This window comes from Epargyreus clarus, unplaced genomic scaffold (genome assembly GCF_041222505.1).
Source record: "Epargyreus clarus isolate Ecla_fem2 unplaced genomic scaffold, WU_Ecla_fem_2.2 ptg000007l, whole genome shotgun sequence".
NCBI classification, from domain to species: Eukaryota; Metazoa; Arthropoda; class Insecta; order Lepidoptera; family Hesperiidae; genus Epargyreus; species Epargyreus clarus.
In genome coordinates, this window is record NW_027332215.1 from 6,005,436 (window position 1) to 6,026,122 (window position 20,687).

The following is a 20,687-nucleotide window of genomic DNA, read 5'->3' on the forward strand; positions in this document are numbered from 1 at the left end:
TGTCAATACTTATATATGCTTACATGCAGCCTGTGAACATCCCGACACCACCACTACTGTACCCCTTCAGCACTAGTCTCAGCAGCAGCAGCATCTTCTCTAATCTCATCTTTTATCGGTATTAACCGACTAGCGTAAAGATAAGATTAGATCGGTAAATGCTTATGCCAAATTAATGTATTATGGACATAATTGGTAAAAAAATATTTTTAATTGATACATAAATATTATTAATTGTTACAAAAATGTCTAAACTCTGTTATAAAATAATTCAATTATTCCAAAGAGTTTTGCTGTCAAATATTATCAAGACGCACGGCCGTCCGTCCACCAAATTCAGGGATTCATTCTTCATGACACCCGAAACAGATATTCACAAGAAATTCAGACAAGGAATGCCAAAAACTTGTAATAAAAGTAAAAACTTTTGTGTGCACAGAGACGAATTGGTAAACACAGCAGTTTTGCTTACATGACTACATCCGAAATTTTTCGTCAGTATTACAGACATAGAGTGTCTCAGGTGCGTGCTATTGGATTTCCTTATAAAATATTTATTAATTTACTTATAACTACCGCAAGAATCGCCCAGGCACCGAATCTATCAAAATATTGTACGGAAAAATATAATCTTGCCTGCTCCGATCCGTGTCTCACATTCTAGTTTTTTAGATATAAGCAGGACCTTAAATAATGCTGCTGTGTATAATGTATTTTTACCCGACTGCCAAGGAAGGGTTATGTTTTTCGCGCGTATCTTGTATGTTTGTCTTTCTTTATTTGATCCGATCTAACAAACGGCTGGATGAATTTCAACAGTTAAAGTGTCATTATATTTGTTTCAACGACCCGAGTGTCCTTATATAGGTGTTAGTAAAAAAAAATCAAAATGGCGGATTTTTGGCTCGAAATAGTAAGACATTTAAAAAAAAAGTTAACCGAACCTATCGAGTAGGGTATCAAATGAAAGGAAATTAAACGGAGATTATAAAAACATATTTGTATATATATAAAATAGTAAGGTGACTGACTGACTGACTAACTAAATGACTTTTTCGTTTTTCAGAAATCAACGTACAGCCTAAACCAAGGACGTTACAGTTCTGAAATTTTGCACACAGGTTCTCTATATAGCTTGAATAAGTACTAAGAAAGGCCTTTTGGAAATTCTACCCTTAAGAGGGTAAAATAGGAGAAAACAGTTTTTTTGAAATCCATTAATTTTGAAGCAATTACTATAAAAAATTGTATTTGGCTTTCTGGATAGGAACAAGGACGCACTTATTTATCCCCCTCCGAAAAATCAACCCCGTAGAGGGTAAAATAAGGGTTAAAAGTTCATTTGAACAATCGTCAATTTTGAAGCAAACACTATGACATGTTGTATCAGGCTTTTTGGATAAAAATAATGAAATGCTACCTCTAACGAGGTAAAATAATGACCGAAACTTTGATTTACTGAAGTTATATATTTTATAGACCGTAAATGGTGAATTTTTTCGCAAAATAGTAACACGTTTTAAAAAAAGTTAACCAAACCTATCGAGTAGGGTGTCAAAATAAAGGAAATTAAAAGGAAAGAAATTAAGAGGAGATTACATATACATTATATAATATATCTTATATATAAAATTCTCGTGTTAGTTACCGTACTCCTCCGAAACGGCTTCACCTATTTTCACCAAATTTTATATACATATTCAGTAGGTCTGAGAATCGGCCACTATCTTTTTTTTTACACCTAAGTGATAAGGGTTGTTCATCCTTAACATTTTTTTTATTTATATGGCAACACAACGTTTGCCGGGTCAGCTAGTACATATATACTCGTATATACACATCGAGATTACTGTCTGACTAAATGAGAGAGTTGCTGTGCCAGAGATCAACGCAAAGGGAAACCGCTGAACTTAAGCGTGCTGGAATTTTACACATAGGTTCTTTATATAGCGTAAATGAACACTACGAGGATAAAATAGGATAATACTGTTTGAACATCTTTTGTTTTTGAAGCAGACACCTACTATGAAACTTTGTATTTGGCTTTCTGGATTAAAATAATGAAATGCCTATTTCACTGCTTTTGGAAATTCTACTTCAGCCTTTTTGGTGCAGTCGGGTTTTTGATTTTTTAAATTAATTACTTGTTTATTTATATAGGTAATATATTCTCGGAATAGCAGACGATAATACTATATAGTGGTAAGTGGCCACCACCGCCCATATACTCCTATATGAGGTCGGCCATAGATGCGCCGCTACCCTTGAGGACTAAGCTGGGATGCCTAGAAAAAGTATATCTCCCTTAACAGACACTTCAAACCAAAACACAGCAGCACTAACGCTATTGCTATTGGGCTTAGCACTTTTAAAATCTTATGTTTTCTTATAGTATGGTTTATTTAAGTTATTATCGAGTTTTACTGCAGTAATCATTTCACACATCACATAGTTACGTATTTGGGTCTCTAAACTATTACAATCGGTGGTCAAATGCCACCGAAATGGAAAAATATTTGTTAAGCTGTAATTGATTCAATTATCCGAGGAAATTGATTTACCACTAACGAATTAAGCAATTTTATTTTCCTTGATGCAACTGAAATATTTCCGTATAAATTGTCACTTAAGGCTGAGCACAAACGAATTGTTAAAATAGACCAAACCCACTGTTACAATACCATTTATCAGCGTTTCCCAGGCTTTGTCAGTCCATGGACCTATAGGAAATCAAGTACGGTTTTCACGGACCCCATTAATAAAATAAACAGCAAAAACACGGATTAGGTATTTATTTTAGTTATTACAGATACAAAAAAATATATAGAAGGTAATTATGACTGTTTATTATGAACAATATGAAAAAAAAATAATGTGAAGGTTAGTGTTGCTTTTTTGCAATTAAATCAGGGGTATTCGCGTTTATGTTGCTACTAAGCTGTAATCTCAAGTCAGGTAAAAGATAAACTTATAAGGGATGGTTATAAGTTTATCTTTACTTAAATATTGTTTTAGTTAACATTGCTGTTATTAGGCAGAAGTAGGTGTGGCGGTGGTGCTGCTGGAGTCGTGCCACACAGGAGTCTACCGCCTTCAAAATGACATGCCCATTTCTTATTTTTATTATTTCGAAATATATTGAGCCACACGATTAAAATAATTAATCACATTTTCTATTTATGAAGCCATAGTAATACACACTTAAAAAATCAAGTGTTTCTATTACGGTTCAAAATACAGTCTTCAGAGCGAAGTCACCCTACTTGCAACGGAACCCTTATTGATACAATAAATGATGAAACCCCGTTTGTGCTGGCCTAAGATTATAAATTGCACTGGGATTCAACCGTATCAAATAGTTTTAACTGACGAAATAAAAGTAGGTTTATGGGTTGCAAAGTTATCAATTTTGTAACGCTTCAAATTATGATCATTGATCCACCGACCCACAGTCGATGGTATGACAAATGTTTGTAAACAATGAAATCTAGTTATATTTTACATCTATATTTTCACATAAAGTTTACATTTCTAGGCGTATACTTTAATATGTAATGTAGGAAATCTGAAAGCGTTTCCCTGATTATTATTTACCCGACTACGCAGGATAATTTTATTGGCGCATATGTGTGTATATATTACCGTAAAAGCCCGAAGTACGGTAAAATTTTATATTTTCTGGTAAATCTTAAGTGTTCGTAAGTGTCTGAATTTGTTACAAGAGAGATAATTTTTATCATTTACCAATAGAGTTTGGTCAATGTAAAAATTTATCAATAGGGCTCGATTAATATTCTTTTTGGGAATAAACATGAGTATTTTCTTAGAGCTCCAATAGACAAACGGCAGCCCGCGTCGCCGACTGTCGTCATCGGTCGTTACGGACAGCCAATGACTGTCGTCGATGGTCAATTGCCGAGCTGACGTTCGTATGTTAGCTTGCTAGTGCGAAGAAGGAAATTATTAATTATATTGTATAATTTGATTGTTATAATTAGAGTACCTTTTTTTGTTATCGAGGGGGAAACCTTTAAAGCGACACAGGGTTATGTAGGATTTTTACCGCACTAAAACCCACCCGGTGGCCGTCCTCGGCGATGCTAAGAGGACTCCGGGATCTCCAACGGAACGCAACCGGAGTCCTCTGAACGCGTTGCCCCTTCGGGCTCCGCCCAGATGAGCTTCAGGCTCGCCACACAATCTGGTCTTTACGACGCTATGCAACCAGTGGTCGCATAGCGTCGTAAAGGCCGAGTTTCTGAACCACTAAGCTTTCACTGCTTATAAAGCCCTTACTATATTTATAAAATCAATTTTCTTGTTAAATCTAGTAAATAGAACGCAGTATTTCACTCGCACCTACTCTCGCGCTCGCACCTAGAGCGATTTTCAATGTGTCTGGGAACATAGGGGAACTCGGAACTGTCTGGCTACAGAGAAAACATCATTTTATAGTTGCCCAAATAACATGTTTATAGTTCAGCCTTTATACCATGACGAAAGTATAATTATAATTACTTATACTTTAAGGGTGTCTGGCAGGGCGTGGCCACTGCAGTAGGTGTCTGGCAATGAACGAGGTCGTTTTTAACGTTATTACAAATAAAATATATAATAACTGAGCTTTATACTTTAACGAAAGTAAGGTACTATTTTTCACACATTTACTACCTGATACCTGCTAAAGCCACCATCATCCAAACTCCATAGTCGCAGAACGTTTTCATGTGTGTTGGGGTCGTGCACAGACAAACTTTCAGGTTATTTTAAAGTAACGAAGGTCTGGGGGCCGCGGGCTCTTACTCTATATGCATACCGTGCCTTTTAACAGGCCTTTTGAAATCCGCTATCCCAAACAAGAGCAAAGATTAAAAATCGATTCACAAAAAATATTTGCTTAGTTCATTCTTTACTTACTTTCGTTTATTCGAATCATTTGCTTAGTATCGATTAAAGCGATCGATATTATGTTGAAAATAATCTATTCTGCAATTATTTAAATCCAAAATCGACATCTCTACGTTAGAAGGTTGAGACGAGATAACAATTAGCTAAACCACACATATCCAATGAGAATTTCAATAGGTAGACAATGCAAACTTTCGAGTTCATCTGTAGCGAGTAACTATCCACTTTAGCTCAAATGACATGCTAATGATAGGTCTGTAGTTTTCACTCTCGTTGTACTTGTTATCCACGGTACCTACCGCGTAAAAAAATGATCCTATGTAGTATTGAAATAAATGGTAAGTTAAAAGTTTATGAGGCTTTTTGTGAAGATATGAATTATAGCTGAAATGTTATCTTATATTTAGTGTTAAACCATATCTTTCTTAATAACAGTGACATAGGTTCGTAGTGTTGTTAAGGTATCTCCTGCCTGTCGTAAGAGGCGACTAAAAGGGAGCTTCCGGGGTTGCGGACGGCAAGAGTGGGAGCTCGAACCGCCTGGCCAGCAACCCCGGGATGGACGGCGGTATGTGTGGTCGCATACCGTCGTGAACACCAGATGGTGTGGTGAGTTTCAAGCTCACCTGGGCGGAGCCCGACGGGGCAACGCGCCAAGTGGACTCCGGTTGTGTTCCGTTGGAGATCCCGGAGTCCTCTACGCAGCGCCGAGGACGGCCACCGGGGGGGTTTTAGTGCGGTAAGAACCCCACATAACCCCGTGCCCCTCCCACGGCATAGGGTACCTTTTGAAGGTTTCCCCCTCGTCAACAAAAAAAAAAGGGTTCGTAGTGTTGTAATACATCATCATCAACAACCCATTACTGTCCCACTGTTGGGCACGGGTCTCCTCTCATAATGAGAAGGATAAGTCCATAGTCCAATGCGCTGGCCAAGTGCGAATCGATAAACTTCATATACCTTTTTAAGGTCTCTCACATTTGCAGATTTCCTGCGATGTTTTCCTTAACCGTTAAAGCAAGTGATAATTAATATCTAATATGCAGATTACTTTGAAAAATCAGAGTCGCGTGCCCGGGAGTCAAACCTCGGGCCTCTCCGATTTGGTGGCGGACTTCAACCACTAGGTTATCACTTCTGTTATGCATCCCTACAATGCTGAAAGTTACATCTCATTCGTACTTAAATCAAAATTGTAAATAATGCTAATCATTAGCTAAAATGTAATTACATCAAAATTATAATCATTGTAAAAATGCAGCGTAGTCATGTTCATTCCAATTGCGAAGGTACATTTGCGAAATGTATTCATATTCGTTTACGTTCTTTTACATTTAACATTCCTGATAATAATGACTAAATAGGACATTGAATTGTATCAATATTGATGCTATGTTTACTTATGTATGTATTAAGGTTGACTTAAGTACCTAAACATATAAAACAGTTTTATCTATATTTATCTATAAGAGTATATTTGTCTACGCTATATCAATTTCTGCAATAAGGTATAATTAGCATTAACCTTAAACAATATAATTTAAATAAATTGGTACTTAGTATGCAGCTCGCTTTAAGGTTTATAAAATAGCAGCTGCAGCATATTTGCAAAAAGAAAATGAAAACGCTGCTAAAATCCACTCTCCCGATACGAGTATATTGGTCGAAGTCGTATCGCTATGTCGTAAGAAATTATACAAATAATTAGCATAGCTTATCTCAGAATTATTGCAGTTGCACTTCAGAAAACTTATTAAATGAAATTAACTGAATTTAATTAATATTTATTTGCTCAAAAGTCTGCATTCCGTCTTCCCAAAATTGAGGTAGGAAATAAAACCAACAATAATTACTAAAATTAATTTATTCCGATTAAGTATAGATACACGCTCGTCCTATAACTATCAGTCTTATGTCGGCACATAAATAATAAAGCGAAATAAATTAATAAACATCGAAAGAGCTTCATTGGTGGGATTCCTTATAATAAAAGATTACGAATGTGCTACTGCTTGTTGGTTGTTTTGGGGATGTCCGAGGCCCCGGTCATTTGCTGTGGGGCGGGGTATGTGTTTTGGGGATAAGTCTGAGCCACGTAGGGTCCAGGCCCAACTTGTTCCTGTAACTTTTCGGCTTCTTCTGGAGCGACGGGGCACATACAAGGCACGAGCTGGACGTGCTGGAGCGAGACCGGAGTGAGGCTGGCCCCGGCTGGCACGCTGATGGGGATGGGGGCCATGCTCTGCTGCATGGAGATCTCGGGTTGTGCGTACTGAGACTGCATTTGGTAAAACTTCCTGTCATACGGGTACGTGTACTGGTACCGGTAGGACACGGGCGGCATGTTCGGAGACAGCGACTGCCACGCCTTTTGCGATGTCGCTTGCCTGCTGAAACAATGAACTGTTTAGGGGCGTCTGCAAAATTCTCTATCAAATAGAAATTTGGTCACAAAACTGATCGCGTTAAATAATGTTGGGTTAATTAATTACGAAAATTTTTAGACGCTTTGAATTTTGACAACAAAGCTACATACACTTAAAAACCTTAGTACCTAAATACATAAATATTAGGCCTAAAATATTCTCAAACTTAAATTTCAACATAGTTTAAAAATACACACAGTGCACCACAACATAAAAAAGTTCTTAATACGCATAGCTCGCCAAACAAGACAACAATAATTCGCAAATATAGGTACATATTTAAATAAAATAAAATAAAAAATAAATTAATTTTAGATTTCGCTATTGATGCAGATTTAAACTTACACAACCTAAATTTTAAGTAACCTAAATAAATAAATAAATTTCAATTATAAATATAAAATGTAAATTTCAATAAACCCTAAAATATCTTTCTAATAACATTAAAGAAGATCTCCTACGTTTTTCGAAGTCAGTTCAAAATATCACACATCAACTTAAGAGTAGGTACGGATTGCGATAATATTAAAATAAAATAAATATTACAAATCTTCGAAAACTTACGTTGAATCTGAACCCCATTTTAGGAAAAATGCTTCAGTTGTAGCTATTAGTGCAAAGCAAACGCTGAACACACACATCTGAAAAAAAAAACATAATGATCAATTCATCATTTACAATGCATTTTAATCTTTTTTTTACGAAAAATGTTAACTTTTTTAATGCCGACTGCCAAGGAAGGGTTATGTTTCTCGCGCGTATCTTGTATGTTTGTATTTCTTTATTCGGTTGGATCTAACAAACGGCTGGATGAATTTCGACAGTTGAGGTGTCATTATATTCGTCTCAATGACCCGAGTGTCCTTAGATAGGTGTTAGAAAGAAAAATTCAAAATGGTGAAATTTTGGCGCGAAATAGTATCACATTTAAAAAAAGAAGTAAACCGAACCTATCGAGTAGGGTATCAAATGAAAGAAAATTAGACGGAGAATATAAAAATATATTTGTATATATATAAAAAGCAAGGTGACTGACTAACTAAATGACTAATTCACTTTTTAAAAATCACCGTACATCCGAATCCACGGAGCTTAGAGTTCTGACTGAATTTTGCACATGAGTTTTCTATATAGCGTAAATTATTACTAAGAAAGGCCTTTTGGAAATTCTACCCCTAAAAGGGTAAAATAGGGGATGAAAGATTTTTTTTAACTTTAATTTTGAAGCAACTACTATAAAATTTAGTACTTGGCTTTCTGGATAGGAACAAGTACACAACTATTTACCCCTTCCAAAAAATCAACCCCGTAGAGGAGGAAATCTCCCTAACGAGGTAAAATAATGGCTGGAACTTTGAATTACTGAAGTTAAATATTTTATAGAGAGTAAATGGTGGATGTTTTCGTGAAATAGTAACACGTTTTAAAAAAGTTAACCCAACATCAAGTAGGGTATCAAAATAAAGAAAATCGAAAGGAGATTACACATACAATATTTCGAATACACATATATAACACATCGAGATGACTGTCTGACTAAATGAGTAAGTTGCTGTGCCAGAGATCAACACAAAAGGAAACCGCTGAACTTTAGGGTGCCGAAATTTTACACATAGGTTCTTTATATAGGGTAAATGAGCACTATAAGAATAAAATAGGATAATATTGTTTGAACATCTTTTGGTTTAGAAGCAGATACCTATTATGAGACTTTGCATTTGTTTTTGGAAATTCTTCTTCAGCCTTTTAAGTGCAGTCGGGTTTTCGACTTTTTAGTTTAATAACTTGTTATTTTAATATATTTTATGATTACAAGGCACAATAATATCTGATAGCAAAATTAGAATCATGTTCACAAGGATCGTGTGGCCTAACGGATAAGGCGTCGGACTTCGGATCCGAAGATTGCAGGTTCGAGTCCTGTCACGACCGCTAAATACCATGTGATATTTGTTTTTATATTTTTATATGCTCATTTATTTGAAGTGTTCAATCACAGTGGACGGCCACATATGAAAGTATAAGGATTTGCTAAAACAATAACAATTTTGTTTGAAAACAAATTTTAGGAATACTATGACACAGGTGCCGTACAAAATCAAATGACCAAATTTACCCCGGTAATTGTCGGAAAATAAAAAAAAAATCCGACTTTGTGGCGCACCATTTTTGTACGGCACTGTGCGTTTTCTTATTATTTTTAATGGATCTATCGGTGGTAAGAATGCTGTACAAAAATATGTGACCTAAATGTACTACCTAACCTAAATGTACTACACTCGACCTGTACTTTCGAATTCTCATCTGCACTCAGTTGGACAGCTTACAAGTGACGGCATAGTGCTGAATCTTATTATTTTATGCTCTTATATCGTTCTAGATAGGTCACCTGGAGGTTCAAATGACCCATAACTTTTTCAACATGAGCCTGTAGTCTAACTGCCACACATAGACATTCAGATGATTTCATAAACAACCGCCGACAAGATTAGATTACAACCTAACGACAACAGATGCGTTGTTACCCCTGAGGATCAAGATGGGACGCCTTGGATAAGTACGTTTTCCATAACACTGCCTTCAAAGTGCATACATACTATACTGTTATTATGTCTCTTATAATTATTTCTGTAATAGGCCTTTTAAGACCGCACTTTTTTTAAAATCGTGTACAACATAGGTTGCAAATTTTCTTACAGATAATATAAAACAATGTAACATTAAGTTTAGATTAAATTAAAAAAATACCGAAGATTTTTTTGAGGAATGTCTGTTAAATTTTATAAACTAGTCGAAGTCGAGACCTTAGTACCATACTTAGTCACCATTGTTATTGGCCGACAATTATAGATACCACTAATTTGGCATAAATAGGTGACGGTGGTGCCTCCGAAGTTTAGCCATAAAAGGTTTCTAAAACCTAGTGATAAGGCAAATAGGCTACCTTTAAACAAATTAAAATTATATTATTAATAATAATAATTTATATACTTATAAATATGACTGAATTATCGGCGTGTGTGCATGATATTTGAATGCATTACATCCGTTACATAAATCTACGGAGGAGAATCGAAATTATTTACATTACACTTTATTCCCAATAATTAATAGGCAAAAAAAGAGAAAATATAACAAAAGTTGAAACATACTTTACAAAGATGTCAGGTGTGGGGTTCGAACCCACGCTCCCTCTCGGGAACCAGAGCTTAAATCTGGCGCCTTAGACCGCTCGGCCAACCTGACTTATTTGTAGGTGCCGCACATTGCCTATAGTATCGGAAACCGCGCATGCGCGGTATGGCCTTAAAGGTATTTGATTATGAGTAAGCCCATAGATATATTATCCTACTGAGTAAGCCACATTTCAATGAATGTGACTCGGTTGTGAGCTTTACCTGTCAAAATAACGCTTTGTAATGAAATTTCGGACCTAGATAATATTATAATCTTATATATAAAATTCTCGAGTCAAATGTTAGTTACCGCATTCCTCCGAAATGGCTTTACCGATTTTCGCCAAATTTTATATGCATGTTCAGTAGGTCTGAGAATCGGCTACGTTCTATTTTTCATACCTCTAAGTGATTAGTAAGACATTTTTTATTTATATGCCTACACAACGTATATTAATTATTTAGGATAATCAGTAACGGATAGCTTCGGTTATGAATATTACATTCTTAACAAAATTGTAAAATGAATAAAATACAAGTAATATGATTTAATTTTATTTGTAACTAGCCTGCGGCTTCTCTCGCGGTCTGGGGTTTCTATCCCTTGGGAACGTTACTTCTTGTCGGGAAAAAAGCTATGTCTTTCACTAAACCTCTGACAACGCTTGTACGAAATTTCATGACAATCGGTTATGTAGTAAAGACGTGATAGTGTAGCAAACAAACCACATTCTCATTTATAATATTAGTAACTGAAGAGCGTTGGCTTAGTCGAGCGAATTCTTAGAAATAGTGTGTCATTTAGACTTCACCCTTATCCGACATAACTAGAAACTTTGATATTGGGTTCGGTTACTATTTCGGATACTTATATTTTATTCAGGATATCCGAGAGTTGCGGATACGGTTACGGATTTGCATAATATTCCTGATTTAGATGTCTGTCTAACGAAGACTCGAAGGACTCATAGATCTCACTGTGGCCAGCTGATGTGCAACAATTCATAATAAAGTATTGCTTACAACACTTATAACTCATGATTGTCTCACTGGCACTGCTGGGCCAGTGGTACACCAGGGGAGGCCAGAAGCCATTCTCAATGGTTATTATATTCACGTACATTAGTTTTGAGTTGCTCTACCCATCTAAAAGCTGATCGGTCCTTGCATAAATAGCGCTATACGTCAGGTCCACAAAGTAAGGTAAACGCACCTAATTCCGAGGGGTTCTGACATGCTTTAGAAAAAAGACTTACAAAAAAATACGAACCTGTTATTATATTTGCAAATAATAGGTATGTGTGTTATTGCTATGATGGTAAACGTTGTAAGGATTAATTTGGAATCGATAACACTTAAATGTTGGGGTTTTCATTCGAACAGATGCCAAACACAAAAAACAAATCCATCAATATAACGGCATTAAGTGCCAAATATTTTACCTAATTCCCCAAGCCGAGGGAATAGCAATAGGAATTGTATAGATAGGTGTACCTGTTTTATGAATACATACTTCACGAAAATCCTACTTTGACAAATATATGTATATTATGCACAAAAAAAAAATTGACAAGTTATACTCAAGTAATATTAAAATCAATATCCAACATACTGTATTATGCCACATTCCCATAGATATACTACCAATAAAGAGGCACATTCCCCAATTAAGGGAATATAGAGTATTTTTTACTCGACTGTTTTTATCAATTCATTCGTTGTATACATGTGCATATTTTGCTTACGAAGTAAAAATGCAGAAAAAATATCGATCAACTTGTAGATGGTAACAGAAAGACTTTACTTTATAGCATCACATAAATGAACCATTTTTTTCTTATTATCACATGTTATCGTTGTTACCGTAGAATATTTTACATTTCTCTAACACACTATTTATTTCAAGATTGATGATCTTAGAGCCTACCCATTCCATTATAATTGTGTGTGTAATTATAGTTCAGGCTATAAATAATTACAATGTGTCAATTACGGCCTCGTTTGTCTAGTGTGACTTACGGACCATAAAACATACTTAGAAAAAAACGGGGCGCACTCCGAGAGTGCCGGCAGAAGTGAAAACTTCCAAAACCTAACCTGAATAATAAAATATAATAAATAAAAAAATTAAACTAACACCCATTAACACATTTTTTCTATAATGACACCGAAAGACATTTTGACTTTTGCAGTTTGCTTTGCCGTCTTAAGAATTTTCGATTAGGACACGTCCTGACGTGAGTTTATCGTTTAACCCATCACAACAAGTGCACATCGCCGCCATAGATTAGTAAAGATTACTCACGCCTAACAAGAAAATGTACCCAGTTTTGAGAATTGAAATAGTTGCGTAAAAAAGTTTTGCCACGTCTCCGTGCTAAAATGTCCCTAAAATATTTGAAATAATTATTTATTTATTACGTAAATTACGTAATTATTACGTAAATTAGTTATTTATTCGTAAATTTTCTCTAAAAATGATTTTATTTGTCAAGGATTCAAAAACAGAACTTACTAAAATAAGCCATTTGTGGCTTCATTCAATTTCAAGGCGGCGAAGTATCTTTACTAATCTATGATCGCCGCTAAAGAAGTGTCACTTCAAAAATATTTCACATTCGAAACGCTTGGGTAACACGTCCTGGGGGGTTACTACCATATCTTAATACAATATTATTTTAATATTACTTTTACTTTTTTTTGCAGGAAATTCAACTTTTTAAGCAAAATATGACAATTTCAGTTGGTTTTATAGAATGGATAAGCGAAAAAATAATAAGGGTTTAAGTTTGTTCAACTGTGTATGACGGAATATTTTACGGTTTTAAGGAGGAAATAAAACTTTCCTGAACTGTGATGGTTTTTAAAAGTTGGTGGTAGGCCCCGTGTACGGTAAAATGTTTAAAGTATTCTTATTAATAATAGTTGGCCAAGTCCGGATGTTTCCATACCATAAACATTATTTTTTAATTTTAAGTATCTGTTATTATGGCAGCCATTGATGTGACTCAAAAAAAATCAGGTGATTCTCTAGTACGGTTCAGAAGATAGAGCACTGTGATAGATGGATAGACGGAAAGATAGCGAAGTCTAGTAATAAGGCTCCGTTTTCGGTACGGAACCCTGAAAACGAATGCTGCGTTTTAGTACAGCTGATAATTTAACATAAAGTACGAGTACATAAGTCAATCTGTCTTTAAATTTCTTAGGGACGAAATGTTTGAAACAACAATCAACATTTGGGAGCATGTTTAGTTTCGCTACGTCCGGGTACATTATAAAGCGATTTGGGCTCGTCCGTAGCAAATCGTTAAATGTAGGGCCGGCCCTCTCACACGTAATTTTCATTTATTTTCGTTTTGTTTTCGAAATGGGATGGACCTTGTACTTCAACGGACCGTTTCGTCGTGAATCAAAATCGGTATAATTATGTAGTTACGTGGCGTTGTTTTAGTTTTACTTTTATTTTTTTACTTTTCCTCTATTTTTAAAATCGTATCTACTAATCTTATTTTGTTTTCAAATAATCTAATATATACCCGCTTTGATTGATTTCAAACTTTTACTATACTGTAGGAGAATTTGTGGTTTTCCTATTCCAATTTTATCAAGCAATTTCGTCATATTGCTAATTCTTTCAGTGAAATCGTTGCTTTCTCCCTAAGCTAGACTCACACTGATAATTTTGTTTTATTTAATGTTTTAGTTGAAAGTTTACATCATAATCTTAACAAATTATGTACGCACTTGTTTATATTAATGACTCTTTACGAGGAAGAGAAAAAAATGCAAAAAATACATAATTTTATATTTACTCTGTCATATTTAGAATATTAGTAAGTGTAAAAAGTACTCGTTCTGTGAAAAAAATTAAACGCAACTTAGAATATTATCAAAACACAAAGTTTGGGTAAACGGATGAACGTCATAGGTTTACTAGTGTTCTTTTCTATACCCTTAGTGTGAACTTTTACATTTTAACGTTTTTACAAAAATGACTGTTTTCGTATTTGTTTACGTATTTCCCATACATTTCCAATTAGTTCTGATACAGTCCGCTAGGGGCGCTGATTGAAAATGTATGGGCAAATACGTAAACAAATACAAAAATAGACATTTTTGTAATAACGTAAAAACTCATACTAAGGGTACTGTATGTTACTAGGAGGCATTTATCGAGATCACGGACAGACACCTCAATTTATTAGAATTGAAAGGTTCAATACACAAACAACTCCGAGCTGACGCTTTGACCGCGGCCGCTGAGAAATCATTCAATATTTTCCCACCTCTGATTCTGTTTTGATAACTCCATTATAATAATTCAATGGATCCGCTGTCACTACAAAGGCATGAATAGCCGTGTTCAATGTTCGATGCTCGGGCTCGACGTGACTAGCATTTTTATCCTTTAACTCGCCAGTCCGTTAGCTAAGTATTCCGTCTTTTTACGTATCGGAGTTAAGTCGGATCTGAACAAGAAGTTTGGTCACTTAGTCTACTTTATAAATTGATTAAAATGTAAGGAACAGGTTAAACAATAGTAGAGCCTGTTCCTTTAGCATTTATTTACAAAATATACTCAAATAAACAGTAAAAAGAAGGTTTTGCAAAACGCAGCTAATTTACGAAATTGGAATTAAATATTTACAATTATTTGTGTGAATTTAAGAACGACGCTATATTCATAAATTATTATATTAAATAAATAAATTAAAACATTATTAACGCACGTAATTATAAAAAGGATCCATAGTGAACATATTCAGTTTGCAGCTGTTAATATGACACTGCTAAATACCTACCTATATGGACTCTAATTTTAGAATCCCAATAAACCGCGTGGTGCGCGGCTTATTGGGCTTATTGGCGTGCGTGGATTAAATCAACAACAAATCAACAATGAACCATATTTGATAGAAAATAAACAATGGGCAAATACAAATCACGATGTAATAATATCTCACGATTTATTTTTATTTACAGCTTTGTACAGCCGGAAATAAAGATCTAATTACACAAACCGACGAAGAAACCATAACAGTAAGGTATGATCGCAGAGATTAAATGTAACTCGAAAGATTACAAATCGCAATGTTAAAAAACAAATAACGCAATATTAATGAATTCGAAATATAAAAAAGCTGTACACACTCACCGCTCTACTCCTACGATACATTGCACTTATCATCAGAATTGGCTGTTCAACTCAGTTAACGTACTGCGTTCCCGAAAACTGACCAGCGACTACCGTCCACCGTCTGTATCAGAAGCAACAAAAAACCTTCTACGGAACGAAGATGCGCGCACCCAACCCGACCGCAGAATGACCGATCCCTGAGGACGTCTCGTTTTTTATACACGATTTTAGAAACATTCCGACCCTAAAAGCCGGTCTCCGACCCCAGCATGAAGTATAATAATAATCTTATTAACTTATCTACACTCCTATCTTTACTTAGAACGTACCGTTATATTAGGCCGAATTTAAAAGGGAGTTACGTAGACACTGACCACTTAAGATAATTTCACACTTTTTATCCCGGTCGCTAAGTGTTTGGACAGGAGGTTTCGAGACAAGGTCGAATGGGTCGAAGTCCGGTGCCCTCGTAATGTCTGAGGGAGGATGTGACTGACAGGCGCATCAAATCGAAACGGTTCTATTACTCCCCGGCCGACTTGCGCGGTACGAGTACATCGCGCGTGAAATCCTACGCAGGAGAACCGTCAGTCCACAGAGGGACGGCAAAAAGTTTCTCCGTCGCTACAGTCGCTTAATTACCGCTGATTGATATTATACGGAGGGTCTTCATTATGCTTTTAAAATGTTTCCGGTGCGACCGCTCACCCGGTACCGTAATTGTACCCCGTGTTGCTTGGGAAAATATGCCGACGTTACTAAACAGGAATGTCAAAAAATACTTTTTGAATCATGCATTTAAAGCTCTTTTATGTGTTCACGGTTTGCTTTATGTAACATGCGATCATGATGCCGTCATCATGTTCATAATTAGCAATATACATATGTTTATCGATACTGTAGAGTAGGTATGTATACCATCGAATGTTTATTAATACGTTGAGGTTCGTGGCAGGAAAACTAGCTTATATTATAATTATCAACATTACATGTCCCATGACTTGTACGACATACGTCCCACATGACATAAGTGTCGTTAAGCTTGTTAAGTTGTTGCACTGCTCTACTGCAACTCCAATGCTGATTAGTGGAGGAACGTACGAATTAGTGACCAATCCGTATCGGATGTTTTCCAACTGCCCGTTAAGTATTTAACTACTACATACCCAGGGAAACGCACATGCAATTTAGCAACCGTTCACTCATTCAACTCCTGCCCGCGCACGACATTGGTTAATATCGTACCGTGGTTAAGGCCTTCGCAAGTCGCGAGGCTGTGTGCGGTCATATTCTCAGCCGTATTTTAGTATTGTATCACAGAAACGGTAAAATAATTGTGGGTACACGTAGCGGTAGTGATTTCAAGGTTTTAGAATGATTCTTTTTTTATAATATCTATAGAATTAGAAGACGAGCATGCATTCCACCTGATGGTAAGTGGCTACTGCCGCACATGGACATCTATAATCAACCTCAGTTAGGATTAGATATTCCTACCTGAGATCGGCTACAAATGCGCAGCTACCTCCTGAGTACTAAGCTGAAAGACTTCGGAAAAGTATGTCTCTCTTACCACACACTTCAAATCAGAACACAGCAGCGCTTAACACTACTTTTAATAGGGAGAAATAGGAGTGGCGGTGGAGCTCCGGAGTCGCACTACAAAGGGTTCTACCACCTTCATCTTACAATAGACGCAAATTTGGCTGCAACCTTATCTGATATTATGTGAGACGTAGTCTTGGACGTAGATTGAGTGATTGATTGATTTCATTGATTTCTTGATGAATTTGGGGACTGGGACTCCTTCGTCAGGTATAATCAAATCAGGTAAATCAACGCTAGAAATTGCTGCTACTGGAGGCACCAGTACCTACTACGTATTAATGATTTTTTATATTTGCTTTTATATGATAGAAATAAACTGGCAGAATGCGTTGGATATGAAGACTTCTATATAGATAGTTCAGAAATTGATCTCAAATCCCTGATCACAGGAAAGTTAGTGTGTGTTTAACACACTAATCTACTCACCGCTGTGTTTTCTGATTTATTCATGATGTAATCTCAAAGCTCAAGCATCAGAATCTTTAAGCAGTTCATTAAATTATTATAACATTTATGAATATGAACAATGAGAATCGAAGATTTCCTGAAACATTTTTTTCTTCACAGTTAAATCAAGCGATGTTTAGTTCATTTATAAATAAGATTATGTTTTTCAAAATTTTACGCAATTCTGACAGAGTAATCAGGATCACAATATCATTATGTTAAGGTTGGCATAGCGGTGGTGACTGTGGAAAAATCTCATTAAATAAACTCTTGTCAAAAAGTGTAGATTGATGAGTAGCTATAATTCATAAAGTCATTAAATTTTGACATTCGGCAGTCTTAATCCAATATATAGTCTGACAATCTTTTCTGTGTTGTGTGTGTCGGTTTTCAGAAACGCATTTGTTGTCTGCTACACGAGTTATTTTTCAAGTTCCCAAAGTTAAACGTATTTAGTTTTCAGTTCTATTGAATTACGATTTTTAAAAATAGATCTTATGTTATTTTTCAATAATGGATAATTTCTGACATTATTATTCGAGATTTATATTAATATGTTAAATATTTATTACGTAAGTTACGAGATACACAAACAAAGAAACATTAACATTATAAATCTTCTATTAAATTAAATTAAGATGAAATAAAAATAAGTAAAATTAGATAATAAATTAAACTTATAAAATAAAAATGTCGTCCAAAACCCAGAACTGCCAGAACGCTGGCAGCGTCGCCTCGCTGTATAGCGAGGCTAATTTTTTGGGCAAAAAAGGTGCCAGCCCTCTGGTCACCCGAAGCGAGGATAAGCCTGTGGGACATCTCTTTCATGAAATGTTTAATGTCAGCCGACCATGGACCCAAAGTCTCAGTCGCATGCGCCGCAAATTGGTAATCTTTCATAATTGAAGAATATTTGCGGCGCTTGAGAAACTGAGCGCGGTCGGCTGCAGCCCCAACACTACTGCGGGTGTCATGTATGTATGTTGGGGCTAGAGTGTCCAGTGTCCACACATGATAATAAAAAGTACCGTAAAAAAAATCCACTCCTTTGACAACCTAACAACTTCGTGATGTTTAGTGGCGCCTCTCAGAGAAGTTGTCAGACTATAATGTACTCTTTTATAGCCTATTTTAACAGGCGTGATAATGTCTAACGTTATCTAGTGGCCGGCCAGCGCTAGTGCACATACCATTCAGTTATTTTACATAAGAAAGTCATTAAAGTTTCGATAGTTCAAGGCACCATTCCATTATCATTGTATTCTTAATTAACTAGTCGTAATTAATGATACAAGTTGTTGCTTTAGTTCATGTGACTAATTACGTAATATCATAGATAAGTTTACATATCTCACCGCCTTGTAATTGAAGGAAGCCATTAAATGGCTTAAACCTCTGACAGTTCTGTCAGCCATTTAATGGCCGTCATGGTGTAATTTACGCGGAACAATGCCGACATGCGCAGTTAGGTGGTGCAAAATCACGAAATCGAAGAAAAAATGCGGAGAAATATCGTTTCATTCGTAAATGATCTAAAAACTACTAATTTTTAATATTTCTCAAACACGAAAATAGATGACAGTGACAATTTCAATTGTCAAAACTGGCTACATTTTCTTGTTAGGAGTGAGTAATATTTACTAATCTATCTATCTTTATATTACGATAAAGAAAAATCATCGACAGAACTGATCCTCACGTACTGATTACGATTTATTTTTTATTATTTTTAACGAAAAGTGATTTGAAAACAAAACAAAAATACTTCAATTTCTCGCGAAAGTAAAATGAATAAAACACCTAAAACAGCAAAGACAATTTATTGATAGAATGTTAAGCTTATTACGTAAGTTACTCATCGTCAAAGTTGAATCTCCTCATTCCGTCGAAGCGAAATCCGTAAGCGGCCGCGTTTTTGACATCGATCAGCGCCGGATTGCGGTGTTTATAGAAACTACCATGCCCATGCGCAGGCCGTGAAGAGCCATTCGGTATGCCATGTGCCTCTCGGGGATAAAACGCTTCAAACTGTCCACTAGATGGCAGCACATTTTTCAAGTCACCGTCCTCTGGGTCGTAAGGCCGGCTCAGAGATGGCGCTGCAATCGCCAGAAAACAAATCGCGTAGCACAGCCGCATCTGACGAATATACAATAGTCGGACAAATCGAAATACAGTGACAGAATAAAAACGAAAGAATAAAATAAGATTGGCTTACGTACTGTTGTCAGATGCAAATGGTGAGGCAAACTCAATGGGAGTGGTTGCGTAAATGCGGCGGGTCGGAGCGCGGGTCGGTCACCTTGAGGCTAGCCAGGCGGTCTGGTGGTGGCGTGACGCGCACCACTTTCCCTTCGACAAGCCGTTTGAGCTGACCATTTATGCGTTACTATTACGTGTGCGTATAGCCGTGGCTTGTGGGAGTTATGGTTTCCATTAGTGTGATCATCAGCTTATTTCGCAATTAATTTTGAGGAGGTCGTATTGTTGGTCATAAAAGAAAACAGGTTTTCTCATCACATTCACATTAATTTGAAAGTATATGTTTATCGTATTTACCCAATATAACTAGACACCAAGTATAATTCAAGTAAATACTGAAGTGAGCTACGTTCACTTTTTTGCTCCATTCGTGTTGTGCTGGTAAGATCGAAACTTGCTAAACCCGATAAACTGTGTCAAGTTGCAGTATCCACACTGTGCTGTATGTTACCCAATCTAACCTTGGACCATACCATGACCTATGATGTCATGTGGTCATTTATCTGCTCATATTTGCCTCGAATACTTCCAACGTGGTGATGATATGTGACGCTTATTTTTAAATACTAAACGGTGGACTTAGAAACCATGTAAGCAGATAATATCTTATTATATGTCGTGGGGCATCTGACACCTGAGGTAATTATTTAAAATGTTAATAAAAAGTATACAAATACTGTTATATGGATACTGACAGTTATTATGTGTTCCCCTTACGCG

General features: G+C 36.1%; 2 protein-coding genes and 2 non-coding genes across 5 annotated transcripts; 1 reads left to right on the plus strand and 3 right to left on the minus strand.

Annotated features, from left to right (window-relative positions):
• Positions 1-6,754: 6,754 nt before the first annotated feature.
• Positions 6,755-16,191, minus strand: LOC140743292 (uncharacterized). 2 transcript variants are annotated; one of them, XM_073074453.1, is made up of 3 exons: positions 15,669-16,191; positions 7,899-7,975; positions 6,755-7,298 (listed from the first exon to the last, which is right to left on the minus strand). In XM_073074453.1, the coding sequence occupies exons 1-3, from the start codon at positions 15,699-15,701 to the stop codon at positions 6,914-6,916; spliced, it is 495 nt and encodes a 164-aa protein (XP_072930554.1). In that variant the 5' UTR covers positions 15,702-16,191; the 3' UTR covers positions 6,755-6,913. The 2 variants fall into 2 exon arrangements, with proteins under 2 accessions (XP_072930554.1, XP_072930555.1); XM_073074454.1 differs by having other exon boundaries at positions 6,755-7,295; positions 15,669-16,184.
• Positions 9,193-9,266, plus strand: TRNAR-UCG (transfer RNA arginine (anticodon UCG)). Its single transcript has one exon. It is a non-coding gene; the product is annotated as a tRNA-Arg (tRNA).
• On the minus strand, positions 10,497-10,580 carry TRNAL-UAA (transfer RNA leucine (anticodon UAA)). Its single transcript has one exon. It is a non-coding gene; the product is annotated as a tRNA-Leu (tRNA).
• Positions 16,192-19,506: 3,315 nt separating the features above from the next.
• Positions 19,507-20,081, minus strand: LOC140743096 (uncharacterized). The gene is made up of 2 exons (XM_073074158.1): positions 19,928-20,081; positions 19,507-19,844 (listed from the first exon to the last, which is right to left on the minus strand). Exon 2 carries the CDS (start codon positions 19,842-19,844, stop codon positions 19,557-19,559), a length of 288 nt encoding a protein of 95 aa, XP_072930259.1. The 5' UTR covers positions 19,928-20,081; the 3' UTR covers positions 19,507-19,556.
• Between the last annotated feature and the right edge of the window lie 606 nt (positions 20,082-20,687).